The sequence below is a fragment of the Ursus americanus genome, chromosome 15, assembly GCF_024610735.1.
Source record: "Ursus americanus isolate L20-20 chromosome 15, mUrsAme1.1.p, whole genome shotgun sequence".
NCBI lineage: Eukaryota > Metazoa > Chordata > Mammalia > Carnivora > Ursidae > Ursus > Ursus americanus.
This window is the reverse complement of record NC_142141.1, coordinates 35087559-35114328: the sequence shown is the minus strand read 5'-3', so window position 1 is coordinate 35114328 and position 26770 is coordinate 35087559. Positions and strand designations below refer to the sequence as shown.

At 37.6% G+C, this 26770-nt stretch overlaps 1 protein-coding gene across 4 annotated transcripts in view; it reads right to left on the bottom strand.

Annotated features, from left to right (window-relative positions):
• Window positions 1-26770, bottom strand: part of FYB1 (FYN binding protein 1) — a 153621-nt gene that overhangs the window by 32682 nt on the left and 94169 nt on the right. For all 4 annotated transcript variants that reach the window (XM_045787318.2, XM_045787314.2, XM_045787319.2 and 1 more), the window contains exons 3-6: window positions 15595-15751; window positions 3802-3848; window positions 1445-1464; window positions 947-981 (exon numbers count right to left, since the gene is read on the bottom strand). In XM_045787318.2, coding sequence (XP_045643274.2) covers window positions 947-981; window positions 1445-1464; window positions 3802-3848; window positions 15595-15751 — 259 coding nt within the window. The remainder of the gene's footprint in view (window positions 1-946; window positions 982-1444; window positions 1465-3801; window positions 3849-15594; window positions 15752-26770) is intronic.

The window sequence follows — 26770 nt, the reverse complement described above, 5'->3', positions numbered from 1 at the left end:
GCATTTCCAAGTGTTGATGTGTTACAGCTCACATATCCAGAGGTTTCTAACCACAACAGAAGACAGTATCTGACAGTAGAGATGAAGGTATAAAGCCAAGGGTTGTCAAAACTCCTGGGTGTGTGAGATTGTTCTTAAATTGAGTAGGAGGCATACAAATGAGGCTACCTTCCAAAGGCTCTGCTTCCCCTCACAACCTGTGCTAGCCAGTGGGAGACACTGCTTATAAAGGCCCTGTTCTTGCTGATATCGGCAAGAATACAATTACTCCCCCCCCCCCCACCCTGCAGCACTCACAGGTACAGGGCATGCACATGTACATACATGCAAACCTTAGTTCAGAAACTGTAGTCAGAATTGGTTGTATAAGAACCAGGTAGAGAAAATAAAGATATTTGAATCAAAAAAAGATAAAATAAGATAATATAATTATTTCTACTTTCACTCACTCTCCAAGAAATTTCTTAGTCCTGGCCTATCCAGAAACCCGTTTTGGAGCTATTTTTAACATCTTTCTGCTTTAGCAGGTTGAAACTTTGCCATCTGGTTCTGTGGTAAATTATTTCTGATAGCACCCTTGTGAGGCGAAGCACTGTCTAGGCGGGGAGGTTGTCGCATAGAGATTAATTCATTTGCCCAAGGACACACTGAGAGCAAGAAGTCCACATTCCTTGCTCAGTGATTCCCGCCTGTGGTCTAACCAGTAGCTGCTGCGGGTCTCTGGCCTCTCACAGAAGATCATTTTTAAGAATCCTCCATAAAATTCTTAGACAAATAAAGAATCTTTAGTCCTTTGTATCAAAATAAAGGTTATCATTACATGTCGGTTATTTGAACAATAAAGCTTTTTCCCCTCAGTGTTGACTATCCACCCATTCTCCCTCATAGAAATCATAATCTTCATTTTAGAGGGATGAAATCATGGTTAAAAAAATGTAACTCATACATGTCTTCATATGTTTCTCCTTCACTGTCTTGTTCCTGTCAAGGAAAACATTAGTAATGATTAATTTTAATTACTCAAAAAGGGAACATACACATATTTCATTGATCAAATACTTAGTAAAACAAGCATAAATTTAAGTGTGTGTAGATTTGTCTTCTTTAAAATATTTTTTTCTTTCAAGAGATAGACTGGAAAAATAAGAACAAAAAGATCTTATTTTATATTCTGCTATATAATTCAGATGTCTAGCCAGACTTAATGTTTATATGCAGCAGTACAAAGTTTATATGCAGCAGTACAAAATTCCTGTGAGTCAGAGTAATGATTGGTGTTTAATGTCTCAAACATTTTAGATGAAGTAATATTATAAATGGAAAAATATCATTATTACTCATAACAATTTCCATTTGCTGGTTTATGTCAATAGAACATCAATCACAGTAATTGTTAAGTATTTTAGTTAAGCTGTATTATATCAGAAGGGGGAAAAAAACTGACCTCTTCGAGATTTCCAGGACCTAAAGGTTTTTAAAAAAGAATAAAATTTAATATAGTTTAATTAAAAAGCACATTAGTACAGAATTATTAGACATAATATATTCAACATAGTTCATAATCTAACAGAACTTATGCTTTATCAGAGATATATAAGTACAAAATAGAATATGAGGCTTAGATCTTTACTATGGCCTTTTCAATACTTGTAATTTAACAGTAAAATCATCTCCCTGGCTTTCATAAACTAATTCAAAGTCCAAAACATAATGAAGACTTTTTATCCTCTTTATAAAAGGCATGCATATTTGGTTTTATGGGCTTGTGTGGAACAAAGCTATTGTCAGAAAATCACAACTAGTTTGCACTTTTTTTTTTTTAAAGATTTTTATTTATTTATTTGACACAGAGAGAGAGCCAACCAGCGAGAGAGGGAACACAAGCAGGGGGAGTGGAAGAGGAAGAAGCAGGCTCCCAGCAGAAGAGCCTGACATGGGGCTCTATTTCAGAATACCGGGATCACGCCCTGAGCTGAAGGCAGATGCTTAACGACTGAGCCATCCAGGCGCCCCTGCACTTTTTGACTTATTTGTTCCCAAGGATTTAGATTTATGTATCAAGCACATCATGTTAATTAGGTTTTTTTTTAAAAAGATACTTTACTGGGGTGCCTGGGTGGCTCAGTCAGTTAAGCGGCCTACTCTTGGTTTCGGTTCAGGTCATGATCTCAGGGTCGTGAGACTGAGTCCTGCATTGGGCTCCAAGCTGGGTGTGGAGCCTGCTTAAGATTCTCTTTCTCTTTCTCCCTCTGTCCCTCCCCCAAGCTCACTCTCTTTCTCTCTCTCTAAAAAAAAAGACGCTTTGCTATTCAAGTGTTTAGTGATATCAACTAATTATTAGAAATTAAGACATAATCTAGAGTAATAATAATAAAAACAGTGTGGTGTTGGTATAGAAACACAAGGACCAGAGGAATAGAGCAGAGAGCTCTGAGAAAGATGCATAAATTTACATACACTCTTATATACACAGTTATTACACACACAAATGCATACATATACATACATAGACACACACCTATAGAGTTGATGTAGTGTAAAGATGGCATTATATAATATTGAGAAAATGATGGATTTCGAAGTGTGGTAATGGGAAAACTGGTTCCATAAATGAGGCAGTAAATCTGGGTTTCTACTAACTCCTCGAAGGTGGACTGCAAAGACACCAAAGACTCAGATATAAGGGATGAAGTTTACAGAAGAAAATAGAAGATAATATTTTTATTTTTTAGAGATAGGATTTCTTCACTAAAACTTTAAAACACTAGTTACAATGTAATAATTAATTAACTGATTATATCAAAATTCATTTATGTTCAGTGAAGGGCAGGTTAGGTTAATAGACAACGGACAGGATGAGAGAAGATAGTTGCAGTGTCTGCAACTGACATGGGATTAATATCTGAAATACAGAGGAACTCCTCCAAGTCAACCAGAAAAATATATCGTCAACCAGAAAAATATATCAACTCCAAGAAAAAAAGTGTTCAAAGGATATGAACTGGCAAGTTATAGGAGAGGAAACCACAAAGGCTAATACACAAACTAAGAACTCAGACCCAAAAGAAGCAGAAATATGAAAATGAAGTGAGATATCATTTTGTACATATAAGACTCAAAATTGGAAAGCTGAATAATACCAGGCATTGGTGAAAAGTAAGCATCTTGAATCTTCATGCCCTGCTTATGGGAGTACACACAGATATGCAGCTTTTCTAGTCCTAATCAGTCAAAATGAATATTCCACAACTTAAGAACAGCCATTCCACTACTGGATATATATTTTAAAGAAAGTCTCTCAGAGGTCCATGTGGGAGTATGGATAAGAACATACACTGAATAATAATTATTCCAGTGAATTGGAAGTAAAATGTGAAAGCATAGGGTACATACCATGGGGTACTGTGCAGTAGTTAACAAATTAAGTATACATATAGCAACATGAGTGGGCCCCCTAAAACATGTTATGCTGAGTGTAAAAAAAAAAAAAGAGTGGAGTGAGCTATAACATGCTGCTTATGTAAATTAAAATATATACACACATAGAAGAATATGCAAAGAATATGGACAAACAGACACACACATTTTAAATATATTAGAATATTTGTCTCTGGTTGAAAACAGAGAGAAGGGAGTGGGTCATGGAGATACAAGGGAATACATACATAAGTAAAACAAGAGAGGGGTCTTGAATGGACCAATGATGACAATGGCCCAATAGTGACCCTATCAGAATGATTAACTCAAATTTCTGTATCTGAGGTAACAAATAAATAAATAAAACATCTTTTTGCCCCATACCATCAGAGTGCATCACACCATCTTGATTTTCTTCATTCACAGGGTTTCTGAAAGCAAGAAAGAAGAGAAGGTTAAAATGGAGCAAATAGATGCTCACCTTACAATGAAAAATGAAAAAGAATAAAAGGATCACTTTTAAATTATTCTTTTTTCTTTAATTTTTGCTCAGATTTAAAACTTCAGAAGTTATTGGAATGGGCTTTAGCCACTTTTTTTTTTTTGCTGCTACTAGGGCAAAAACATGGAGAATCAGGGAGCTTGGGGACAGTTCTCTGTATTCATAGTGGACACATAAAATTAATCCATTGCTTCAGGGCAGTAATATGTTTTCTGTTAAAATGGCAGCATATCAGTACTTCAATTCTGGGATTCTGAAGGCATTTGATTGGTTTTATCATATAGATCATATAGATACCAAAGAGAAGTAGTTCTAAACCTTGACTCCTTCTTTCCAGATGTTCTCCACCTGGCTTTACTTCCATCATTTGTGGCTTGGACTCCAAGGTGCTTCATTCCAAACCACTTCACTCCAACTTCACTCCAACAGTTATCAATACCTGGGCCCCACAAATCCCTAATGATTTATGCAACCATCTATATTTTCTATTTTTATCCCCAGGTTGACTAGCATAGCTGGAGAAAATTGCTATTTCACTGATTCTGGATATTACAAATGGCATCGAATCTCAACTTTAACTTCAACACTATTCTATAATCTCATATACCTTTTCCTAGTGAACCTTCTCTCTCATCACCCTTCTCAATGGCTATTCAAAACCTTCACTACTTTCCTCAAATCTACTGTTCCTCTCCTCTCCCCTATAATCATATGATCTTGTTTCTTATTTCACTGATAAAATAGCAGTTATTGGATGTGAACTCTCTTAAGAAAATATATTCCTTTAACCCAAACTTATTCTTGCCTCCTAAGTTCCTTCCACCTGTGTTCTGAATTCTATCTAAATTATCAGTGTTTTACCCCTTTTTTCTTCTTTCTTCTGTGTGTCATCATATTATTTATATTATTATTATTCCTCTTCTTTCACTCCCCATTCCTAAATATCTCATTTTGTTTTCTCCCTCAGCTCAAGTTACTCTCATTCATAAAAGCCAAACTCTTTCTTTACCTTTCTAAATCCTCCACTTTACCACAGATAGTCCTCCTTTTCCCAGCCAAAGTGGAGAAGGCTGTCTGTGCTTACAGATTTGACTTCTTTTCCTCTCACTCAATTCTTCATGACTACACTCTGGCTTCTATTGCCGACCCTTTGCTGAAACCACTCTTAAAGGACTTACTTACCAAATCCTCTCAGCCTGCATGTTACATGATTATTTTGTGGCCCTTAACAGTATTGGCCATTTTGCCTTCCTAGAGTCTCCTTGTTTCCATAAGAAATCTCTCCTGGCTCATTTCTTGTCTTTCTGACCACCATCCCGCAATTTGCTTGGTGGTCTTATTTCCCTTTGACTTCCCCTTGAAGTGATGATGTTCCTTTGTGTTCCGGTCTTGGCTTCCTTCCTTTTTCCACTCTACATCGGTCCCTGAATGAGTCTCATATATGCCCACAGCTTCATTTGTTCCCTTAGTGTTGGTGACTTCCATTGACATCCCCAGTACAAGACTCTCTTCTGAGTTTCAGACTTGTATATACAGATCTTTACTTGAATGTTCCACAGCCAATTCTATATTAACATTGCAGAAACTAAGGCTGCCTTCTTTTATCCCAGCATAATCCTGTTTTTCCTACTAGGTTTCTTATCTTAGTGAATGGCACCACAGTTCCACGTATCTACCTTTCCTCAGATGCATCCTTACTTCACACTATTCTTCAGTTCCACATCAAGTTAATCATGTTCTGTCGGTTCCATATATTTAATGTCTCCTATAATTCATTTCCTCCCTCCATCTCTCTACTCTTTCCTGCTAGACACAAGGACAGAGTTATATCATTAGCACGGACTCTTGCAGTAGCCATCTGCCCCCATCTTCTAGTGAGGAGGATTGCTCTCCATCATCTCCACCCTTACAGTCCCTTCTCCATATTGCTGCCAAAATGATCTCTCTAATGCAAATTATATCACTCTCATGTTCACTACTCAAGCCACTTAAATAATTAGGAAAGAGTGTTACTTAAACCCAAGAGATGCTGGTTGCAAAACTAACCCCATTTGAAGAATGTAGACTGGAAGGGCCTTGTTATCCCTTAGACCATAAAACAAGCTCAGTCTGTACACTTGTGGCTCAGGAAGAATTGCCATAGACATACGTGTTTCAGTCTCCACCTGGGATGGTAAGCATATGTGGTCATCAATTGTTGATCCAATAAACTTACTTCTGAACAAATTTGAAATGTTAAAATTTAACTTATATATGCTTTAGCTCTTAATTTAGGTAAATGTAAAGGCCCAATTAATCAACTGACTAGCTTGGTCATAAAAAGACACTTATTTCCCTTAGTGAATCTTTTTAGTCCTTGAGAGATTCAGAGTTAAATACAGAAATGATGACGTAAGTCAAACCTGTGATACAAAAATTTGTGAAATAAGTTTTATAATCATTGGGAGAGTATACCTATGTTCAATTTTTTAAGGATTTGTAATATTTAAGAGATGTGTTACATTAGCAAATATTCAGCTAGTTATGTCAAACTAATTTAATATTTGTTAGACTTTTTAATTTAGTTGAAAAGTATGGATTCTTCGATTGTGTCAATGTTGAGTGTCAAAGGCTGCTCACATAAAAAAGGAGAGTCAACCCGACATTACAGGCTTCTGATAAAAGAATACACCATTACCTAGGAAGTAGTCTTACCAAAGAAACTAGAACTAATTTGGTTAAGTCACCTCTACCTCCAACTACCAATTTACAGGAAATACAGAGGAGAGAGGAACACATAAGCTATACTATAGGGAAGCACTCAGCAAAATCTAAGCTGTGGTTAACTATAATGCCTACAAACAGCTTGATTTCTTCAACAAATAAATTGCAATCAATCGATCAATAAAGTGATAGAGGGTAGGCTTATAGCTTGAAAGAGAATTGCAAATGTATAAGCCAATGAAAATGTACAGACTTTATATGGATACTTATTCCAACAAACTAAAAAAAGAGATAATTAGAAATTTGAACATGGACTTGATTTTTATATGAATATATAGAGTCTAATTTTTAGGGATACCTTCTAAAATATTCATTAATAGAATTATATGGTATTTGGCATTAGTTTCAAAATAATATGAAAGAAGGAAGTGGGTGGGGGTATTGATGAAACAAGATTGGTGATGAATTTATAATTGTCGAAGTTGGTGCGGGGGACATGGAGGCATATTATACTATTATCTCTGTCTTTTATAAAATTTTTCAAAATAAATATGCTTCTTAAAAGGTATAAGAAAAATCTCATTGCAAATACAATTGGAATATTTATGAGAACTGGACATGCTTTGATAGATTTATAAGAGTCATTTCAGTTTTGGGGAAGATTTTGCTTAGTGCAGTTATTAAATTTGTTCAGTCAGGTTTTTGAAATGCTTAAAAAATTCAATATATAGATTTGTACATGCAATACAAAACAGAAGGGGTAATTAAAACTAAATTTTTTAAAATGTTTTTTTATTACATTATGTTAGTCACCATACAGTACTAAAACTAAATTTTTAAATGTAACTATCCATTTGAAAGAATTTAACCTGAATTGTCCAATCATTAATCAAAGATCTCACTGACAATAATTATTCTTATTTAAATAAAAATTACTAGATGTATAAATAAGATAGGTATGTGAACTTAAGTACTTAAATTAGGCCTTTGCATCATTAACTTTAATGAATTGAGTATTAATTAAAAGCACAAGATGTAAATACCTTGGATGTCAAAATAAACTGACATCCTACAGAATAAAATCCACAGCCTTTTTCATGGTATATAAGGTTCTTATGACCAGTCCTGTTCTTTATTTTTTTTTTTTTAAGATTTTGTTTATTTTTTTGTCAGAGAGAGAAAGAGGGAGGAAGAGAGAATGTACAAGCAGGGGGAGTGGCAGGCAGAGGGATAAGCAAGCTCCTCACTGAGCAAGGAGCTCAATGCGAGACCGGGTGCTAGGACCTGGGATCATGACCTGAGCGGAAGGCGGATGCTTAACAACTGAGCTACCCAGGCATCCCCCAGTCCTGTTCTTTTACAGTTTTCTTTTTCTTTTTTTTTTAAAGATTTTATTTATTTATTTGGAGAGAGAGAGACAACCAGTGAAAGAGGGAACACAAGCAGGGGGAGTGGGAGACGAAGAAGCAGGCTCGCAGCAGAGCAGGGAGCCTGATGTGGGGCTTGATCCCAGGACCCTGGGCCCAAGGCAGACGCTTAACGACTGAGCCACCCAGGCGCCCCAGACACTTTTATTTTTCATATATCCTCTTACATCTTCTTTTTTTTTTTTTTACATATTAATATTGATTCACTCTCTGAACACTCTGTTTCTTGTTCCTCTATGCTTAGCCCACTCTGTTTTCCTTTCCTAGAAAAATCTTTCTCCTTATCATCCCCTGTTTGTGACCCTTCTTAATCTTTAAGCCTCTCCCGAAACACTCCCTTCTCTGTGAAGTCATCTCCGACGCCCTAGGCCCACGCAGTTGCTGCTTCTATGTGTCATACATTGTTCCATTATAGTGATTATTCTCTATCACTATAATTATAGAGTAATTGCTTGCAGGGCTCTCTTCCTACCATGAGACTATAAGAAAGAGACTGTCATTTTGTTAATTTATTATTATGACTGTCATTTTTAGAAAGCTATTAGGATAATTTGAGTCATGTATAGGACTTTGATTTTTTTTTGATGAATTAATTATGTTCCAGCAATACAAAGAAACTAAATTAACGTTTGTTACTAAAGTGACTGTTTATGATCATTTTTGAAAAAGAATATTAGTCAAAAAGACCACTGGACTTTCAGTTTACTTCCTAAAACACTTGAAAGAGTAACAAATAATTGCAGAATGGAGAGTATCTGCATAGCACAGTCATACATATGTAGTTGAACGTTTATACAAACCATTTACTACTTGTAGATAATGTTCGCTGCATACATTGATTCATGGACCCAACACGGTAGCATATAAATCTTAGTTTACTTTATAGAACCCTGAATGCACCATATAACATGAAAATGTTCAATAAATATGAAATTGTGTAAGAATGATTGTAAAGAATGAAGGGGAAAAAGATGAGGAGGAGAAGTAGGTGGGTGTCATAATAAACTGAGATTAAACATTTGCCAATTATTAAAAAAAAAAAAGTCTTGCAGGCATTGAGAAAAACTGCATTGAAGATACAGGCAAACAATGAAACCAATCACCTGTCACACAGACCTAAGCAGAGGGAGCAGGTCAAGGAGAAGGAAAGGAAGCTTATTAGCTGTTAGAACAGTGTGTCTGCTCAGGAGGACCTTTCACCGGTTCTTTGTTTTTACACGGTGGTGTGCAGAATTACATAGGAAAGGCAAAGTCAATTCAACGTTACGACTGCCATTTAAGAACTAGAAAGATCGGTAGGGGAAAAAAGGGATAAAGAAAGGGGTGTAATCAGAAGGGAGAGTGAAGCATGGGAGACTATGGACTATGAGAAACAAACTGAGGGCTTCAGAGGGGAGGGGGTGGGGGAATGGGATAGGCTGGTGATGGGTAGTAAGGAGGGCACATATTGCATGGTGCACTGGGTGTTATACGCAACTAATGAATCATCGAACCTTACATCAGAAACCAGGGATGTACTGTATGGTGACTAACATAATGTAATAAAAAAAATTAAAAAAAAATAAAAAAATATATATAAAAAAAGAAAGCTATTAGACTCTATTTCCTGACTTTTAAAGATGTAAAGCTATTGACCTTTATATCTGCTTTGCTATTCACAACTTTAATTGTCGGGGTTTTTTGTTTTTTGTTGTTATTTTCTAAATAAAAAGGGCAAATCTAAGTGTCACACGAAACTTGCTTCTATACCTGCTGTTGCTGAGAATAAAATCTTTCGACTTCTCTGCGAACTTTTCTCAGGAACATGTCTTCCTGTATTGAATGCAGGAGGACCTATAAAACTATGACTTGTTTCAGCCAATGCTTTCCAAATGGAGTTAGGTAAGGCCACTTGGGAGTGCATGTCTGATAGGGCAAGTCTCAAATTCCAGACAATGTTAAGCATTTCTAATAAAGAAGAAGGTTATATAATGGTAAATTCTTACTTTTCCTCTAATTTGAGAGCCCCCCAAATCTGAAGCTATTAATGACCTCATGGTAAGAACCGTTGAACTTTTCCCTTTTCCAACCTTAGTCACTTCCCAGTATTTATTATTTCTTATCACTTCACTTTTCCCGTCTCGTTACTATTAATAAACATGGGATTTGTTTTGTATACAAAAATATTCAACATTGGTTCTGTTTTCCTATGAAGAATTAGTTATACTGTTAAAATTATAATTAATTTTTAAAGGTGGTGCCAAGAAGCGTATTACACTAAAAGATGTTGAGCTGAACACTATTAGTGGTAAAGTTTTTCCACTTGTTTCAGTCTCTTCCGCTGCCTGAGTAACAGCAGAAAATGTCACTAGCTGACTTCTGACCACTAGGTGGGGAAACAATACAATTTAAAATAAAGCAGAACTTTGGCCTCAGCCTCTTTATTTTAAAAGATGGTTATTATTTCTAATTCTCTTCTGCCTCCAATCTTTTACATTCTTTTTTTTTAAAAAGATTTTATTTATTTATGTGACAGAGAGATAGCCAGCGAGAGAGGGAACACAGCAGGGGGGTGGGAGAGGAAGAAGCAGGCTCCCAGAGAGGAGTCCGATGTGGGACTCGATCCCGGAACACCAGGATCATGCCCTGAGCCGAAGGCAGACGCTTAACGACTGCGCTACCCAGGCAGACGCTTAACGACTGCGCTACCCAGGTAGACGCTTAACGACTGCGCTACCCAGGTGCCCCTCAATCTTTTACATTCTTAAGGCATCCTGATCTGAATGATGTCATTACATCTGACTTCTGGGGAGGCAGGTGATAAAGGCCACCCTATCTCCTGAAATTCCTTCCCTAACACCAGTTAAAAATTCACTTTCTTGCCAGACTCTACACCCTCGGGGAGACTGTAAACCTTTCAGTTATTTATTCCTTTGGGAAGCCAGTCCCTCCCCCGAACACTGCTTCCCATTCACTCTAGTCCTTGTTTCAGGAATTCTCCCCTCGCCACCATTGTAATTTTTCCTTCTTCATTGGATCTTTCTCACTGACATACAAACATACCGTTATTTCTTCCATCTTAAAAAAAACCCAAAAACCTCAATTCCATTTTTCTCACCTGTTAACTGCCCCATTTCTCCTTGAGAGAGTTGTCTATAATTGCTCTTTCCAGTTCTTCTCCTTTCCTCCTCCTCTAACGCTATTTCAGTCAGGCTTGCATGCCAAGTCCAGGAGGCTGTCTCACCCCCCTGACCTCCACAGTCCTCCCTTATTTGGCCTTCAGCAGCATCGGGCACAGTTATCACTGCCTCCTCCTGGGGAATACTGCCTTTACTTGGCTTCCGGGACACCACCCTCTTGTTTTCTTCCTATTTTATTGCTTGCTCCTTTTTACTCTCCTTTGTCCATTTTTCTTCTCCCAGGCCTAGTAGAGTTGGAGTGCCCCAGGGCTTGGTTCTCCTCTCTAGTTATACTCACTTCCTTGATGATTGTAACAGTCTCATGATTCTAAGTGGAGAATACATGCCTATGACCGTGACATTTATATTTTAAAACCAGAACTCTCTCCCAAACTCTTTGCTCTTGATACCCAATTGCCACCTCAATATCACCACTTAGATGTTTAAAAGATACCTCAAGCTTAACATAGCCATGCTTTCCTGATCTTCCCCACACCCAAATTTGCTCCCCTTCACCCTTCCACATTTCAGCTGAAGGAAACATCATCCTAATATTATAGTTGCTCAAGCCAAAAGCCCTGGAGCCATCTTTGATTCCTGTTTCCCTTCATACCCCAAATCCAAATTCTGTTGTCTCTACCTTCTAAGTATATTCAGAATCTGGACACCTCTCTCCACCTCCACTGCCACCATCTTGATTAGAGCCACCTCTATACCATGCCGGCATTTCTGCAATATCTACCTGACTAGTTTCCCTATTTTAATATTTGCCTACTGTCTCTTTTCATATAGCTGTTAAGATGATCTTGATAAAACATAAGTCAAAACATCACTGTTGTGCTCAATTTTTTTTCAGTGGTTAGCATTTCACTGAGGAGACACAATCTTGGCTATGACTGGCAAGGCCCTACATGAGCCGAATCTTTTCCTGATATGCTTTCCTTTGCTCACGCTACTCTAGTCCTTGAACGTTCTAGGCATTTGTTCTGTCTGCTGTCTCTTCCCGGAATGGTCTTGCTTAAGACATCAGCAAGCCTAACTCCTTCACTTGCATGAGTCTTTGCTCAAGTATAACTGCCTATAAAGGGAGTTACCCTCCCCTTTCTTAAGGTTGCGACACGCTGTCCCCAACCCCACCCTCCCACTACACCACCTAACTCTGCTTTCTTTTCTCCTACTTGATGTTTCCTACCATACTATCTCCTTTACCTGTTTATTATATTTATTCTTTGGGTCTCTTGCTCCCTGTTTTATGTGGGCAGAGATCTTTATTTTGTTCACTGATATTTCCTGAACTACGATTACAACAGTACAAAGTAGTGGCTCAAAAAAAGAAAAAAAAATTCCCGAGTGAATGTAAAAAAATCTATTAGACTTGCTCTGAGAGTGGCCTCTGACCAGAAAGTGGAGGAACGGCATTTGCAGGCTGGCAGAGGGAATGTGTGGAAAACACCCATGCATGTGTTTTGAAGGCTGGCGGCATGAGGAAAGAACAGGAACAAACATATCTCACAATTTTGTTTAAAAGATTATCCCATAAACTTCCCTCTCACATGAAATATAAATTTTTGAGCCTGAATATCAAGACTTATTTTGCTCTCGTTTTTTCTTCGTGTCTTACCTGGCTTCCCCTACTTGGGGCAAAGTTTCTAATCCAGCTATTTCTTCATTTTGGAATTTACTTGAGCTCTCTGATGGGAGCCTGAAAGTCTTTCACTATACACCACAATTTTACTTAAAAAAGAAATGTAGGTGTCCCTTAATTTCATTCCCTCTATTCTCTCCGTCAGATAGTTGACTTTCAGATTCCCCAATTATTGTTTGTCTAGGCAATACAACATCCAAGAAGACTCTTGTTTCTCTTCATCTTTCTTCTGAGAGTATGCATTTTGTGGAGTCGGAAACTCTTAGATGAATCCGACTTTCTAACTAGGAGTCCTTAATAACATAGTAGGCCTAAGGTGCTAATTTTAGAAGAATCTCACACCAAGATTGGCCCTTGGCTTGCATCTGGGAACTCCGTTTCTAAAAAATTCTACACTGATATGAAAAGTTGCCTAATTGATAAGAGTGCCTTGCTGTGCCAAGACAATGCAACTTGTGGTGAAAACCTGCTTTCCTTCTAGAAGTGTGGTATTTTGGTAGTGGTTAGGCTGAAGGTGCCTATGTGACCAACTCTCAATAAAAACTTGTCTCTACTGGGCTTCCCTGGGAAGAGGTATTATAAATTTCCAGAGCTGGAGAAAGGAGCATTCTCAGAAGTGTGTCCCTCCTAAGCATAGAAGGACAATGTCACTGTGATAAATCTTAGCCATAAGTACTATACGCTGGGTCCTGTGCATTCTTCAAATGAATCCTCAAACATACGGTGGTCTTGGGGACTCCTCATACAGCAGGAATAGTGCCAAATATTCCTTCTCTTCACAATTTCTTCAATCAAACAATTATCAGTCTTCATGTCTTATAAATTTTCAGGGATTCATGCTCAGGGTATTTATTAAAATTTCTCACTAGAATTATACAAGACTGAAGGCAGTAGCTGGGATAGGGTCACATAGTAAAATTCAAAAGTGCTACGATCATGACCTAGTGGGTTAAATTTATCAGACTAGGAAAAAAATTAGGGAAAATAAAATTTAATGCTTGTGAAAGCAAAATAATTTATAGAAGTCAAGGGTATATAAGAACACATGTTCATTAGTTATTTTAACTAAACAAATATTTATTCAGCACTTACATGTTAGTAGGCAGAGGGCTTAAGCTCTTATTTGGTAGCAAGATATCATGGGGTATTAGAGGCTTTCAATTAGAATTCACAAAATCGAACGCCTGGAAGGGCACACAGTTAACATAAATGCACGATGTAGGCCACAAGCAAGGTAATAGCTCCTCAGCTGCTCTAACACTTTCTAGTTACTGCCTTTATACCTCAAACAAGCACAGTAAAGTGAAACACGGTGGTGGCTACCTATGACAGATGTGTTTTCAACCCCTGCTCTAAACCTTGATCATCATCAATAAAAGAAAGCTGTCAATCAGATATTGGTATTAATAGATTCTTGTGTATAGGTTATGAAGTACTTTTAATGTAAAGATATTGCTATTAACAGATTGTATTATATGGATTGTGGATATTAAGTACTTTAAATGTAAATACAGAACATCAGTCTGGTAGGGTATTAAAGTGGAGGAAAAATAAACTGTAGATAAATATTTGGGGATATTGCTTATTTGTGGTAAAGGAGAATCATGTAAAGCAATTTTCTGGAAGAAGAAAGTGAACACCTAGTCAAACTTGCCATGAGGATCTACACTTGCCATTGTCCAATGCCTTTTTAAAAGGACATTCGAGGGCTTCAGAGGGGAGGGGAGTGGGGGAATGGAATAGGCTGGTGATGGGTAGTAAGGAGGGCACGTATTGCATGGTGCACTGGGTGTTATATGCAACTAATGAATCATCGAACTTTACATCAAAAAAAAAATTAAATTGACTCTTAAAAAAAAATAAAACGACATTGGTTCTCTTCCAATCTTCTGTCTACTTTTTCCTTAACCAGCTATTCTGATAAATCATGGATGGAGATCCCATCCATAGCAACCCATACAGTATCAACATTTCTAAAAAGCACCATCTAAGAAAAGCAAGAGTGGGCTTGTTTTTTAACACCCAGCCAAAAATCTGAAGATTGAGAGAAAACCTGCATTTTTTACTTAAGGAGGTTATTTAGTAGAGTGGTTAGAAGCACGCATTTTCTTTGAACTCAGACTGACATTGCTCCAAATTTCTACTCTACATTCTTGTGTAATCTTGGAGAAGTTACTTAGCCTCTGTAAATTCCCATTTCTTCATCTGTGAAATGATGAAAACACTTTCTACGTATATATGTAAAGTTCCTAGCATGTCATAAGTAATCAGTAAAATATGGTGGTGGTGAAAATGGTGGTGGTGATGATAATGGTGGTGATGATTATGATAATGGTGATGGTAGTGATGATGGTGGAGGTGATGATGGTGCTGATGGTGCTGATGGCGATGATGGTGGTGGTGATGATTATGATAATGGTAGTGGTGGTAGTGGCAGTGATGGTGATGGTGGAAGAGATGATCCTAATGTTAACCTGAAGAATGCTTCGAAATTTTTAAAAGGCAGTGAAAATTTTTTTCAAATGAACTCCCAAGGGAAAAACCACTGTAGAAACAGATAAACAATAGCTGCTCAAGGATATAGGGGTATGAGAGCAGCCTGCTCAGCCATCCCTTCTCCCTCCATCTGCCCACATTCGTGGCCCCAGCAGTTTACCATGCAACTCCAGCATTCAGCCAAGAACAGTTTGAAAATCTACGGCAAGAGATTGAGAAAGAAATGGCAAGATAATCTTTGCTTACTTTAGATCTAAGGGAGGTTTAATGTTTCTGGGAGGTAGACTTGGGACTGGCGGTTGTGTTGGATGAGATGCTGGCAATGGCGGTTGGCTGGCTGGATGGGATGGTGGAGGTGGTGGTAGGGAAGTAGTTGAGTAAGACGTTTGGCCTTTGCTGATACCTAAGAAGCAGAGCAAAAAATACCATGAATTAAGATAAATCTTCAAAACATAAGAGCTGGCTATTCCAAATATGCAGAAATGAGGATCTCAAATATAAAAATGTAAGAAATGCATCCTAAGTTAAATTAATGCTTTAAAGAGTATAATATTCTAAGTACCATAGAACATGGCATTTTTAATGTTCTATTTTTTTGGATTTATTGAGGTATAATTGACAAATAAAATTATAAAATAGTTAAATTGTATAACACGATGATTATATATATATATAATATATATATATTTAAAGTTTTTCCTTCCATTGAGTTAATCAACACATCCATCCATCTCATCTATTTATCTTTTTGAGGGGTAGAAGGTGAGAACACTTAAGTTCTAGTAGTCTCTCAACACTCAAGTTCTAGCTCTGTTATACAATACAGTGTTAACTATAGTCACCACGTTTTACTTTAGATCCTCAGACCTCATCCATCTTATAACTGAAAGTTTGTACCCTTTGATCAACCTCTTCCTATTTTCTTCACCCTAGCCCCTGACAACCGTCTTTCTACTCTCTGTTTCTGAGTTTGACTTTTTTGTTGTTTTTTAGATTATACATATCATTGAACCACACATTTTTTGTCTTTTTCTGGCTTTCTGGCTTATTTCACTAGCATAATGCCCTCAGGTTCATCTATATTGTCAAAAATGACATGATCTCATTCTTTTTTAAGGCTGAATAATATACCATTTTATATATCTACTACATTTTATTTAACCAGTCATCCGTTGATGGACACTTAGGTCTTATCCATTCCTTGGCTGTTGTGAATAATACTGCTATAAATATGGGAGTAGAGATATCTCTTTGAATAATTATTTTGTTGCTTTTAGATATATACACAGAAGTGGGACTGCTGGATCCTATGGTAGTTCTACTTTTAATTTATTGAGGAAAGTCTGTACTGTTTTCCACGGTGGCTGTGCCAGTTTACATCCCCAACAGTGTATACAAGTGTTCCCTCTTCTCATCTTCCTGGCGTTTGCTATCTCTTGTCTTTTTGAAAATAGACATCCTAACATGTGTGAGGTGATAGCTCATTGGCCTTTTGATTTGCATTTCCATGACGATTAGTAATGTTGATAAACTTTTTTTTTAAAAGATAGATAAGTTCTTTAATTACCACTATAAAAGGGATTTCTCTTACCTTGTTAAGAAAAACCTCAACAATTGTTAAATCTAGGTGTAGAGTATATGGGTGGAAAATTGCATAATAAAAGATAAAAACGAATAAAAAAGAATTTCTCTTACTTTTTCTAAGCTTTTGTAAACCATAGTTTTAATATTCCAGATTTTGTGAAGAAGTCTACATCAACTTTAATGCTACATTCTTTATGATTTTAAAAATATAGATGATGCTTCATTGGACTCATTATTTTAGACCCAAGAAGTGTAGTTTTTGTGTCTGCTCTCATAGGTAACACATTCTTATTTGTTTTCATGACTTCCTTGAACCATTAATGAGATATTGTTTTAGGTATGATTGCTAAACATTGAAGTGTATTAAACAACCTCACAAATAAATCACATATATAGTAGAAATTATAATATAAAGATAAGCAAAACTAAATAAATATGAATCACCCATAATCCCATCACCCAGCAATAGCTACTGAATTACATGTTAGTGCAAACATACTTTTACAGCAGGGGAGTAAAATGGAAGCATTTGCTATTTTGTTACCAGTATTTTAATTTTTCTCAATATCATATGTATTATTCTGGGTTAATCTGATTACAATATAATTTTAAGGAACGGGCCAATTTTTCTTTGGACAGCTCTACCACGATTTAAAAAAAACACTAAGGCTCTAATATTGGATATTTGTATTAATTCCTTTCTTTTTTGCTGTAATAAGAAATATCTTAGTCTTTGCAAATATTTAAAGTTTTTTCTTAGAATGAATTCCATTAAGTGGAAATGCTGGGTCAAACAACATCTTTTAAGACTTTTGATACAAAATATCAGATTGTCTTCCAGAGAGACATTAACTGACAGTTCCATTGGTTAGTGTATGAGAATGATTTTCACATATTTTTGCCAACATCGGCATTATTATGTTTTGAATTTTTCACATTATGGAAAAAATTCTACCTTTTGTTTTATTTTTATTTATTTATTTATTTATTTATTTTTTAAAGATTTTATTTATTTATTTGACAGAGATAGAGACAGCCAGCGAGAGAGGGAACACAAGCAGGGGGAGTGGGAGAGGAAGAAGCAGGCTCATAGCAGAGGAGCCTGATGTGGGGCCCGATCCCATAACGCCGGGATCACGCCCTGAGCCGAAGGCAGATGCTTAACCGCTGTGCCACCCAGGCGCCCCCTACCTTTTGTTTTAATTTTGTTTTTATCAAAATATCAATATCAAATACCAAAAACTTCCAGCATTTTAGATGTTTCTTTTGCATTTACCTTTATATATACACACACACATATACATACAGCTACTGCTTGAAAAAATTACTGATTTTCTATTTGGTAGATGTAGATTTTTGCCCTCTTCCCCTTCCTTGTCTAATGTAGGAAAAGCGTAACTTTTTTTTGGATTAAATCCATGTTCGGTGTTTTCATTATCATGACTTGGTAAGTATTATTTTTTGTTGAATCAAGCAGTGTACTTTGATTACATTTCCTTTATCATTCAACTTACTGTTTTCCTGGAGTTAATAACTGTCTTAATTTCTCGTTTGCAAAGATTTTTCTTTGGAACTTTTACTTCCCACAATTTCCAACAGTGCTGTAAAATGTCTTTAAACATTTTCTACGAAACCAAACCTGTCAGATAATGAATCGGTTCCAGTATACCATCTCTGTCCACATGCTCTAATGCGACCTGGTTGCTTTTAAGGTCTGCCACACATCTGACGTTCTGAGATTTCTTTTTGCTGGCATCAGGGCTCTGATATATTGAGCGAATGGATTGTGATAAAGCATTCAAGATCTGGAGCCAAAGTGCCTGAGTTTAAATCCTGCCTCCACCACTTACCTGCTGGGTGACTTGGAAAAATCACTTCTGGTTTCATCTGGAAAATGAAGATGATAATAGTGCCACCTCATAGGATTGTGGTGAGGACTTTAGTCTTAACACATGTAAAACACTGAGGACAGTACCTGGCATAGTGTAAGTTGAACATTTTATTTTTTTATTCAACAAATACTTATTGAATGCTTACTATATGTGTCAAGCTCTGTTCTAGGCACTAGGATACAATAGAGAAAAAACACACACATTTCTGCTCTTATGGGTTTGGGGAGATAGAAAAAAACTAAAAACATATAAGTAAAATACATATAAATTGTGAGAAGTGCTATAAATTGTGGAAAGACTATGTAATGGTATACTGTTGGCGTCTCTTCCCTACTCTGCATTCAGTGACCTCACTATGGTAGCTTGAAGTTGGGCATAATGGGAGTATTTAGCTCCTGGAAATAGACAAGAACTACAAATTTCAGTTTTATTGTTTCGTTGATTGTTAGATTTAAGAAGGTGGTGGAGAAAATGCTTATAATGCAGATTAAATTTAGAAGTGTGTAGTTTCTGTAACTACTACATGGTGAATGGCATAAAACATTCAGGAACTATTTTCCAGTATCTGAAAGCTATTATACAGGTCAGCAAAAGAGTCACTCACATCACTGGCAAATGAGTGAAGTTCTGGCATATATCTTTGTTGTTTTACATTCCTCTTGTTAATATAAATGAAAATAGCAGTCGACATTCAGGTTGGAACTACAGTTATTCCTTAATTGTAACCATAGGTTGGCTACAGGTACAAGAAATTGGCAAAAATCAACAACTGGCTCTGGAATGTTCAATAAAGAGCATTGTTTGGCTTATTCTCATTTATATATTCCATGCTATGTGTCTTTTACGTCTATAAAATTTATTACATGTTTGGATACATACAGAATGCACATACACAAAGTTTGTCTTAGAGAACTAGTTCAAAATTCACCAGCATGCACCTGCTTATACCTAAAAAATTCATAGGTTCTTCTGGCTATCCAATGAAGAGAATGTCTCTGTAGCCCCTGGCTTTGCGCTGACCTTTCTGATTTTATACATTATGCATTGGAATTGTGTATGTTGTCTAGTTTCCCTAAATATGAAGTTTGTTTTTCTTGTCCTCCTAATTTGGGGGCAATTTTTTTTTAGAAGAAAAGGGGATGCACTCTTGAAAAAACATTTTGTCTTAATTTTACATGTTTCTGAGCACCACTGAGGTCAATTTTTTCGTTTTCATAACTATGTTTCATTTTAATTGCATTATCTATTCGAATCCTTTGCCTGTTTTTAAAAGAGTATTTGCCTTTTCATAGTGGCTAATAGAACATCTTTATTAAGGGTATTCATCTTTTTGCCATTCACGTGGACAAACCGAATGTAGTAACTTTGGCTTCTGCTTCTGGCTCTTCATACCAAAAAAACCCTCCAACAACGAAAAGGAGAACAAAAAACCCCAAAACAAACCAAAAAACAAAACAAGACAAAAACCATACCATGCCTCAACAAATAAAACCCAAAATCTTCAGAACCTTTGAAGGAAGTAAGGACTTTACTGAAAGTTATCTTAAAGGGTCAGTGACAGGGTTTTAAATGATATATACAAAAAGCTTTTTAATTCCTTCTAGATAGTTCTGCCTCTCTCCAAAGTTTTCATTTTGGTAATTATTAAAAATATTACCTCTCTCAGGTAGACAAACAGTAGGAGACTCTTAATCACAGGAAACAAACTGAGGGTTGCTGGAGGGGAGGTGGGGGGGGATGAGGTAACTAACTGGGTGATGGGCATTAAGGAGGGCGTGGGATGTAATGAGCACCGGGTGTTACCTCTGAAACCAATAATACATTATATGTTAATTAATTGAATTTAAATAAACAAATGAAACAACAGCAACAACAAGATTACCCTCTGGCTTCATGTTCTCTTCTTCCTATTCCAGTCCTCTTACTAGTATGGAGTTTTAAAATGTGCTCAGACCACGCAGGGCTGACTTGTGGGGTACCTGCCGGGGCAATGCCCACAGGAATTGCTTATGTTCTCTTTTGGCAGCTATTGTTTGGCGGCGGGGGGGGGGGGGGGGGTTAGGTAGGGAGAATTAGTTTCCCCACAAATCTGATAAATAAAATTTCCCAACTGATTATATTTATGTTAGAAATGTCTTTCCCATTTCATTTTTGTCATCAAAAAGTTAAACTTTTTAGATATATAAGACTTACCACTTTTTCTCTAATTCAGTGAGTAAATTCTTTTATATATAGTTTCTATCACTAGAGTTAAGTTTGGGAATGCCTTCTCTACCTTGAGAACAGATTATTATTATTATTATTATTATTATTATTATTTAAAGATTTTACTTATTTATTTGACACAGAGAGAGAGAGAGCACATGAAGGAGGAGTGGTTGGCAGAGGGAGAAGGAGAAGCAGACTCCCCACTGAGCAAGGAGCTCCATCCCAGGACCCTGGGATCATGACCTGAGCTGAAAGCAGACACTTAACTGACTGAGCCACCCAGGCTCCCCCGTTATTATTATTTTTAAAAGATTTTATTTTCAAGTAATTTCCACACCCAATGTGTGGGAGCCCACAACCCCGAGATCAAGAGTTGCACGCTCCACTGACTGAGCCAGCCAGGCGCCCTCAGAGCACATGATTATTAACCTTACATTTTTTTCTACTTCTTTTTTTGTTTGTTTTTTGTTTTTGTTTGGTTTTTTTTGTTTTGTTTGTTTTTTTAAAGATTTTATTTATTTATTTGACAGAGAGAGAGACAGCCAGTGAGAGAGGGAAAAAAAGCAGGGGGAGTGGGAGAGAAAGAAGCAGGCTCCCAGCAGAGCATGGAGCCTGATGCAGGGCTCGATCCCAGGACCCTGGGATCACACCCTGAGCTGAAGGCAGATGCTTAACGATCTGAGCCACCTAGGTGCCCCTCTGCTTCTTTTTGGACTCATTTTTTTTTTTTTTTACATTTAACTCTTTGAAATGATTAATAATTTGTTTTGGAGTTAGGTGTGACTGTGATCTAGTTTTATGGTTTTTGTTGCTGTTGTTATTGTTCTTAGATCATTTATTAGGTATCCCCGCACCATTAATCTAAGGAGCTATTACTTACTGACTTGAAATGCCTCTGTTATCACAGAATACACATTAAAAATCCTAGCGAATTTGACAGATGAAAACGACATCCTATTTTAATTTATAAATAATACGGTTTGATAGATTCCTAAATGATTTGAAAGCTGTACTCACAGGAAGTGAGCCACCATGAGTGGAAATTAATAAACTCTTGCCTAAACAGAAGAAAAATGTTTATCATCCACCAGTGGATGATAAAGATCCATCCATCTTTTCATGGAAAAGATTTTGACAAGCCAGGGGAATTACCGTATGAAAGTGATCAAAGACCTGGAGGTGAGAAATTACAGACATGTTTTGGGGAATGATGAACTGGAAACACTTAAAACTGACTCACCCCAAAACCCAGATAGTACTTTTTCATGTTTACATGGGCACATGAGCTTCCTGACGGGGCATCTGTGGTGGGTCCCTGCTGTTCTGTTTGCCTGGCATCCATTCTTCTTTCCTTAGTTATAATAACTTGAGCTACTCAGAAAGGGGGGTGCTTGCTTTCCCACTGGACTTGGAACTCCGAGGAGCCCCCCTCCCCCCGGCATTGCCAGCATCTGTCTCACCGCCACCAGGAAAGGGTTTGCCTGAGGATGCAGCAGAGCTGGGGAAAGCACAGCTGAGAGACAGAGGGGGACTGATTGGATTTTTCTAAAAATTACCTTTGGAAAATTGTCAGAGATCATTTGAAAGGCATAATGCAGCACTAAACTAATTGTTCAAGCGTTCTGTTCCTCATCAAGCTTGGAACACATACACTAAGGTCTTCCTATGTTACACTAGTATTGAGCAGTGAAACATTTTGCTTTGCAAAATCTGCGGTCACTTTCAAATACTACAAGGGATATATTTGCATGTATGCAAAATCATTCTAAGGAAAAGCATCTTAGTTTTTCAGAAAAAAAAAAAAACACAACCCAGGAGATTTACCTTAATGTAATATGATAGGCTTTAAAATCTCAATCTGGACTTTATAAAGTATGCTAAAATATAATTAATAATATTGGAATTGTCAAAAACAAAAATCTAGCTTGTTGTGATGGAAAGAAGAGGGAGGATATTGAATTATAATAAAATAAGTAAAGAATAAACAGAAACATTAAATCTATAGGAAATTTCTGGGATTAATGATAACAATGTTAAGCAATCCTTTTTTTTTTTTTTTTCCTGCCAGGCATCATTCTAGGCATTTTACATATTTAATCTTATTTAATCTTTAGGATAACCCTCTGGGGTTTATGTTCTTATTTAGTTTCCATTCGATAGTGAAGAAAATATCCACACTCAGAGTTTGTAAGCAATAGAAACTCATCTGTGGCTGAGTTTGAGCCCTAGTCAATCCTCATGATGTCTATGCCCTTTCTGCTCTGTTCCGCTGCTCCTCAAGGAAAGAACATGGACATTATTGGTAAGTTCCAACGTACGCCTTAACACACTTTCCAAAGATCTGAGTGTAAGTCTAGCTTTTCTGATTGATACCTTTCCTCTTAGTGTGATTTTGTACAATGATTTTCAGTTTCATGTAGAGCAGAAGTATCTCTGGAGACTGTAAAGTAATTCTGAAACATATACTCACATATATGGGTGTTTTAGATGTTAAATTTGTAATTTATATCAGAATTTGATTTTGGAAACCAGATAGTAGGAAAGTAGACATTCAAGAGCTAGTGGAAAACAAGCCCTTGAAGGTGGATGACTGACACAGGCTAGCAAGGAAAAAAGACTCAAGAAATGGAATTGAGGAATTTGAAATGCAGTCATCAAAGGACTTAGAAGATAGGAAATAAATAAAGGAAAAATACAAGTTTGGAGTTTAGTGGGCATCAAAAATTAAGGATTTAAATTGAGAGACAACACCCCAAACTGATCTACCATGGGTCTTATCCCCCAAAGTTCAGGAGGTGTTGTGTAGGTGGTCTGTGGCTTTAAAATACTGGCTCTGACAAGACCATTTGGAATTCCTCAAAGAATGGTAGGATTGTGTAGGGGTAGGGGCCTCTCAGTGCACAGAGCTGCACTCCTGGACTGTACAGGACAACTCGGTGGTGGTAAACTAATCAGGGGAATTTGCAACTTACTTCCCATTCCCACTGCAAGTCAAAATCCCAGAACTGTGTTCCTGGACATTGTGACAGTAGTTCAAGGCTTTAAGAAGGAGATACGGGGCATTTTGCTAAAAAGAAGTAGGAGCTTGACTTACATCTTGCTGTAACCTTTGAACTTCCACCAGAGATGCAATAATTTTAATAACAAAATTCTTAATCATAATAAAAAAGGTGACTCTTGGCAAAAATGAGAAAGAACTGACTATTTTTGTATAAGGCAACAGTTCAGACTGGTTACAGGAAAAATGCGGAAGATTGGGAATGAAAGGGAGAGACACAAAAGCACAAAAACAGCTCTCAAGAATTTGGGAGGTTACCAACATCTGATTCAATTTTCATCATCTTTTTTTCTTTTTTAAGATTTATTTATTTATTTAAGGGGGGAGGGGCACACGGAGGGGAAGTGAGAGTCTCAAGCAGAATCCTAGCTGAGTGTGGCGCCTGATGCAGGGCTCAGTCTCAGGACCCTGAGATCATGGCCTGAGTTGAAACCGAGTTGGAGGCTCACCCAACTGTGCCACCCAGGTGCCCTGACAGATTTTCATCTTCTTTAATTTTGGAACCTCAGAAGAGGCCCTGCACAAGTCAAATGCCCCTGCTCAGGCACGCCTGAGTGGGTACCTGATGGATGGGATGCTGGAGCCATTTTACTAGGAAGAAATCACTAGTTAAGGGCCCTCCATGAGTCAGTGGTGTGCAGGGTTCTCTGGTTCTGTGAAGGGCGGCTCTAGGTTCACTGAAACACAGGCTGCCCAAGGATCTAAACTCTCCAAACAAAAGGAACAGAATTGAGGGGGAAGAAAAAAAGGGATGGGGAGAAGATGTGGGGATTTCTAACTTTGGTTTTCTTGGGATGTCTTGAACTGGGCCAGACGTTAGAAAACTTTGATTTTACTGCCAGCTCTATCACTAAAGAGCTTCTTGTCTTCAGCAAATCAGTTAACTAACCTTCTCGTGGTTTTGTTTTTCCATCTGCCCTGCATGGTAGTAATATGATCCCAACTACTTCACAAGTGTAAGGATTAGATGAGCTGATATGCGTGAAGGCATTTTGAAAAGTCCAAAGTGTTGTATAAACATAATAAATGATCCCATAAAGATGAGGGGTGTCGCAAATAAAATCGTCGCTAAGTTATCCTGACTTAAAATATTTTGAAACCATTTATAAAGTTCGACGTTTATTTTTCGGGAATTATTCCATGCCTGCCCCAGAATTTAGCCATTGAAATGGCAACTTGGAATAGAGACTTTTCTTTTCTTTTCCTTGGGCCTGGGAAGGCACATAGCTATTGCCCATCCAAAGTGAAAAGAAGCTCTAGCAGCTGCTTGGCGTTTCCAGAGTCCCAGACTGGTGAACACTGCACAAGGAAATTTGTACAGCAATCTAGGTGCACACTTAACAGAACCCCTAGCGGCTGCACGCCTGTGCACATTCATTTACACCTAACTGAACATGAACTTTCTCAGGACCAAGTATCACTGTGGTCTGATTACGTTTACCATAATGGTTGTTTCAAAACTCCCCACATTCCTGGACTTCACCCATGCCTTCTTTCCCCACACATAACTTTATTTTTTGTTTTACTAAGAACAGGGAGAGCACTCCACTTGACCTCCCTGCTTAGCCTTCGTTCTAAGTTATTAAAACCTCCCTATCTCTAGCTCGCCCTCCTTTTCTTTGCCCCTGATTCTCGGGAAAAGTGTCAATCTTCCTTACTCGTAATAACTGGCATGCTTGGTTCTTAGCGGCGTCGGCTTCCTTATAGACCCTGCTCTATTAACTACTAACTCCTTCACCTGCATCAAGCAAAATCATTTCTTAAGCACTTACTATGTGTTTCACCTTTCAAGAGCATGCTTTACTTTAAACAAGGTTAATCTTCTCCACTCTATAAAGAGACACAACAATATCCTTTCTAACCCTTGTCCCTATTCTATTACCAGCTGCTTTTCCTCCTTCCCTCTACAGCCAAACTTCTTAGAACAAAAGTCTACATTGGCCATGTCTGTATCTTTATTTTGCTTGGGTGGCTTCATGGCAGAGCAGAGAATGAAGAGGTTTTGGGAGGTGTGGGTTTGAGTTCAGACTCCAGCACACTTATGATAACCTTCACTTGCTTATTACTCAATTTGGGGCCTTAAGTAAGTTGCTTGATTTCTCCAAGTCTTTGTTCTCTCATCTGTGAAGTGGTCATACACACCTGCCTTGTAAAAACACCTGACCACGCTGTAACGCTCACGACCCTTCTTAGCTATTACTTGAGCTGACTGAATCATGGGTACACTGCAGTCTACCCACCTCAACTGTAAACAAAACAAAACACCTTTTCCCCAAACCAATCATGCCTAGTCTTGGTTCTGTTAGACTATCTTAGAACGGGTAAAGAATCAGGAAGTTTAACTTTACATCCTTAGAATCATCCCATTAGGTACCCAAGCAAACAAACATTACTTTCACTTTCCTGATTCCTAAACACGCCCGCGACGATTTTCAACATGGGAAGAGGAATGGTTTGGTAGAAGGAATAGGTGTGCTGGGGTCATTCAGACTTGGGTTTGACCACCGATCCCAACCAGCACTAGCTGTGGCACACGGGGGACCTTATTTCGCTTCTTTGGGTTTCTATTCTTTGCCTGTTGTGTCGAGACTCCGGATTCCTAACTTGCAGGATGGCTGTGAGAATGAGAAATAGCATGTGGGCCTGCCTAGCATATAGCAGGTATTACGAATGGTGAATG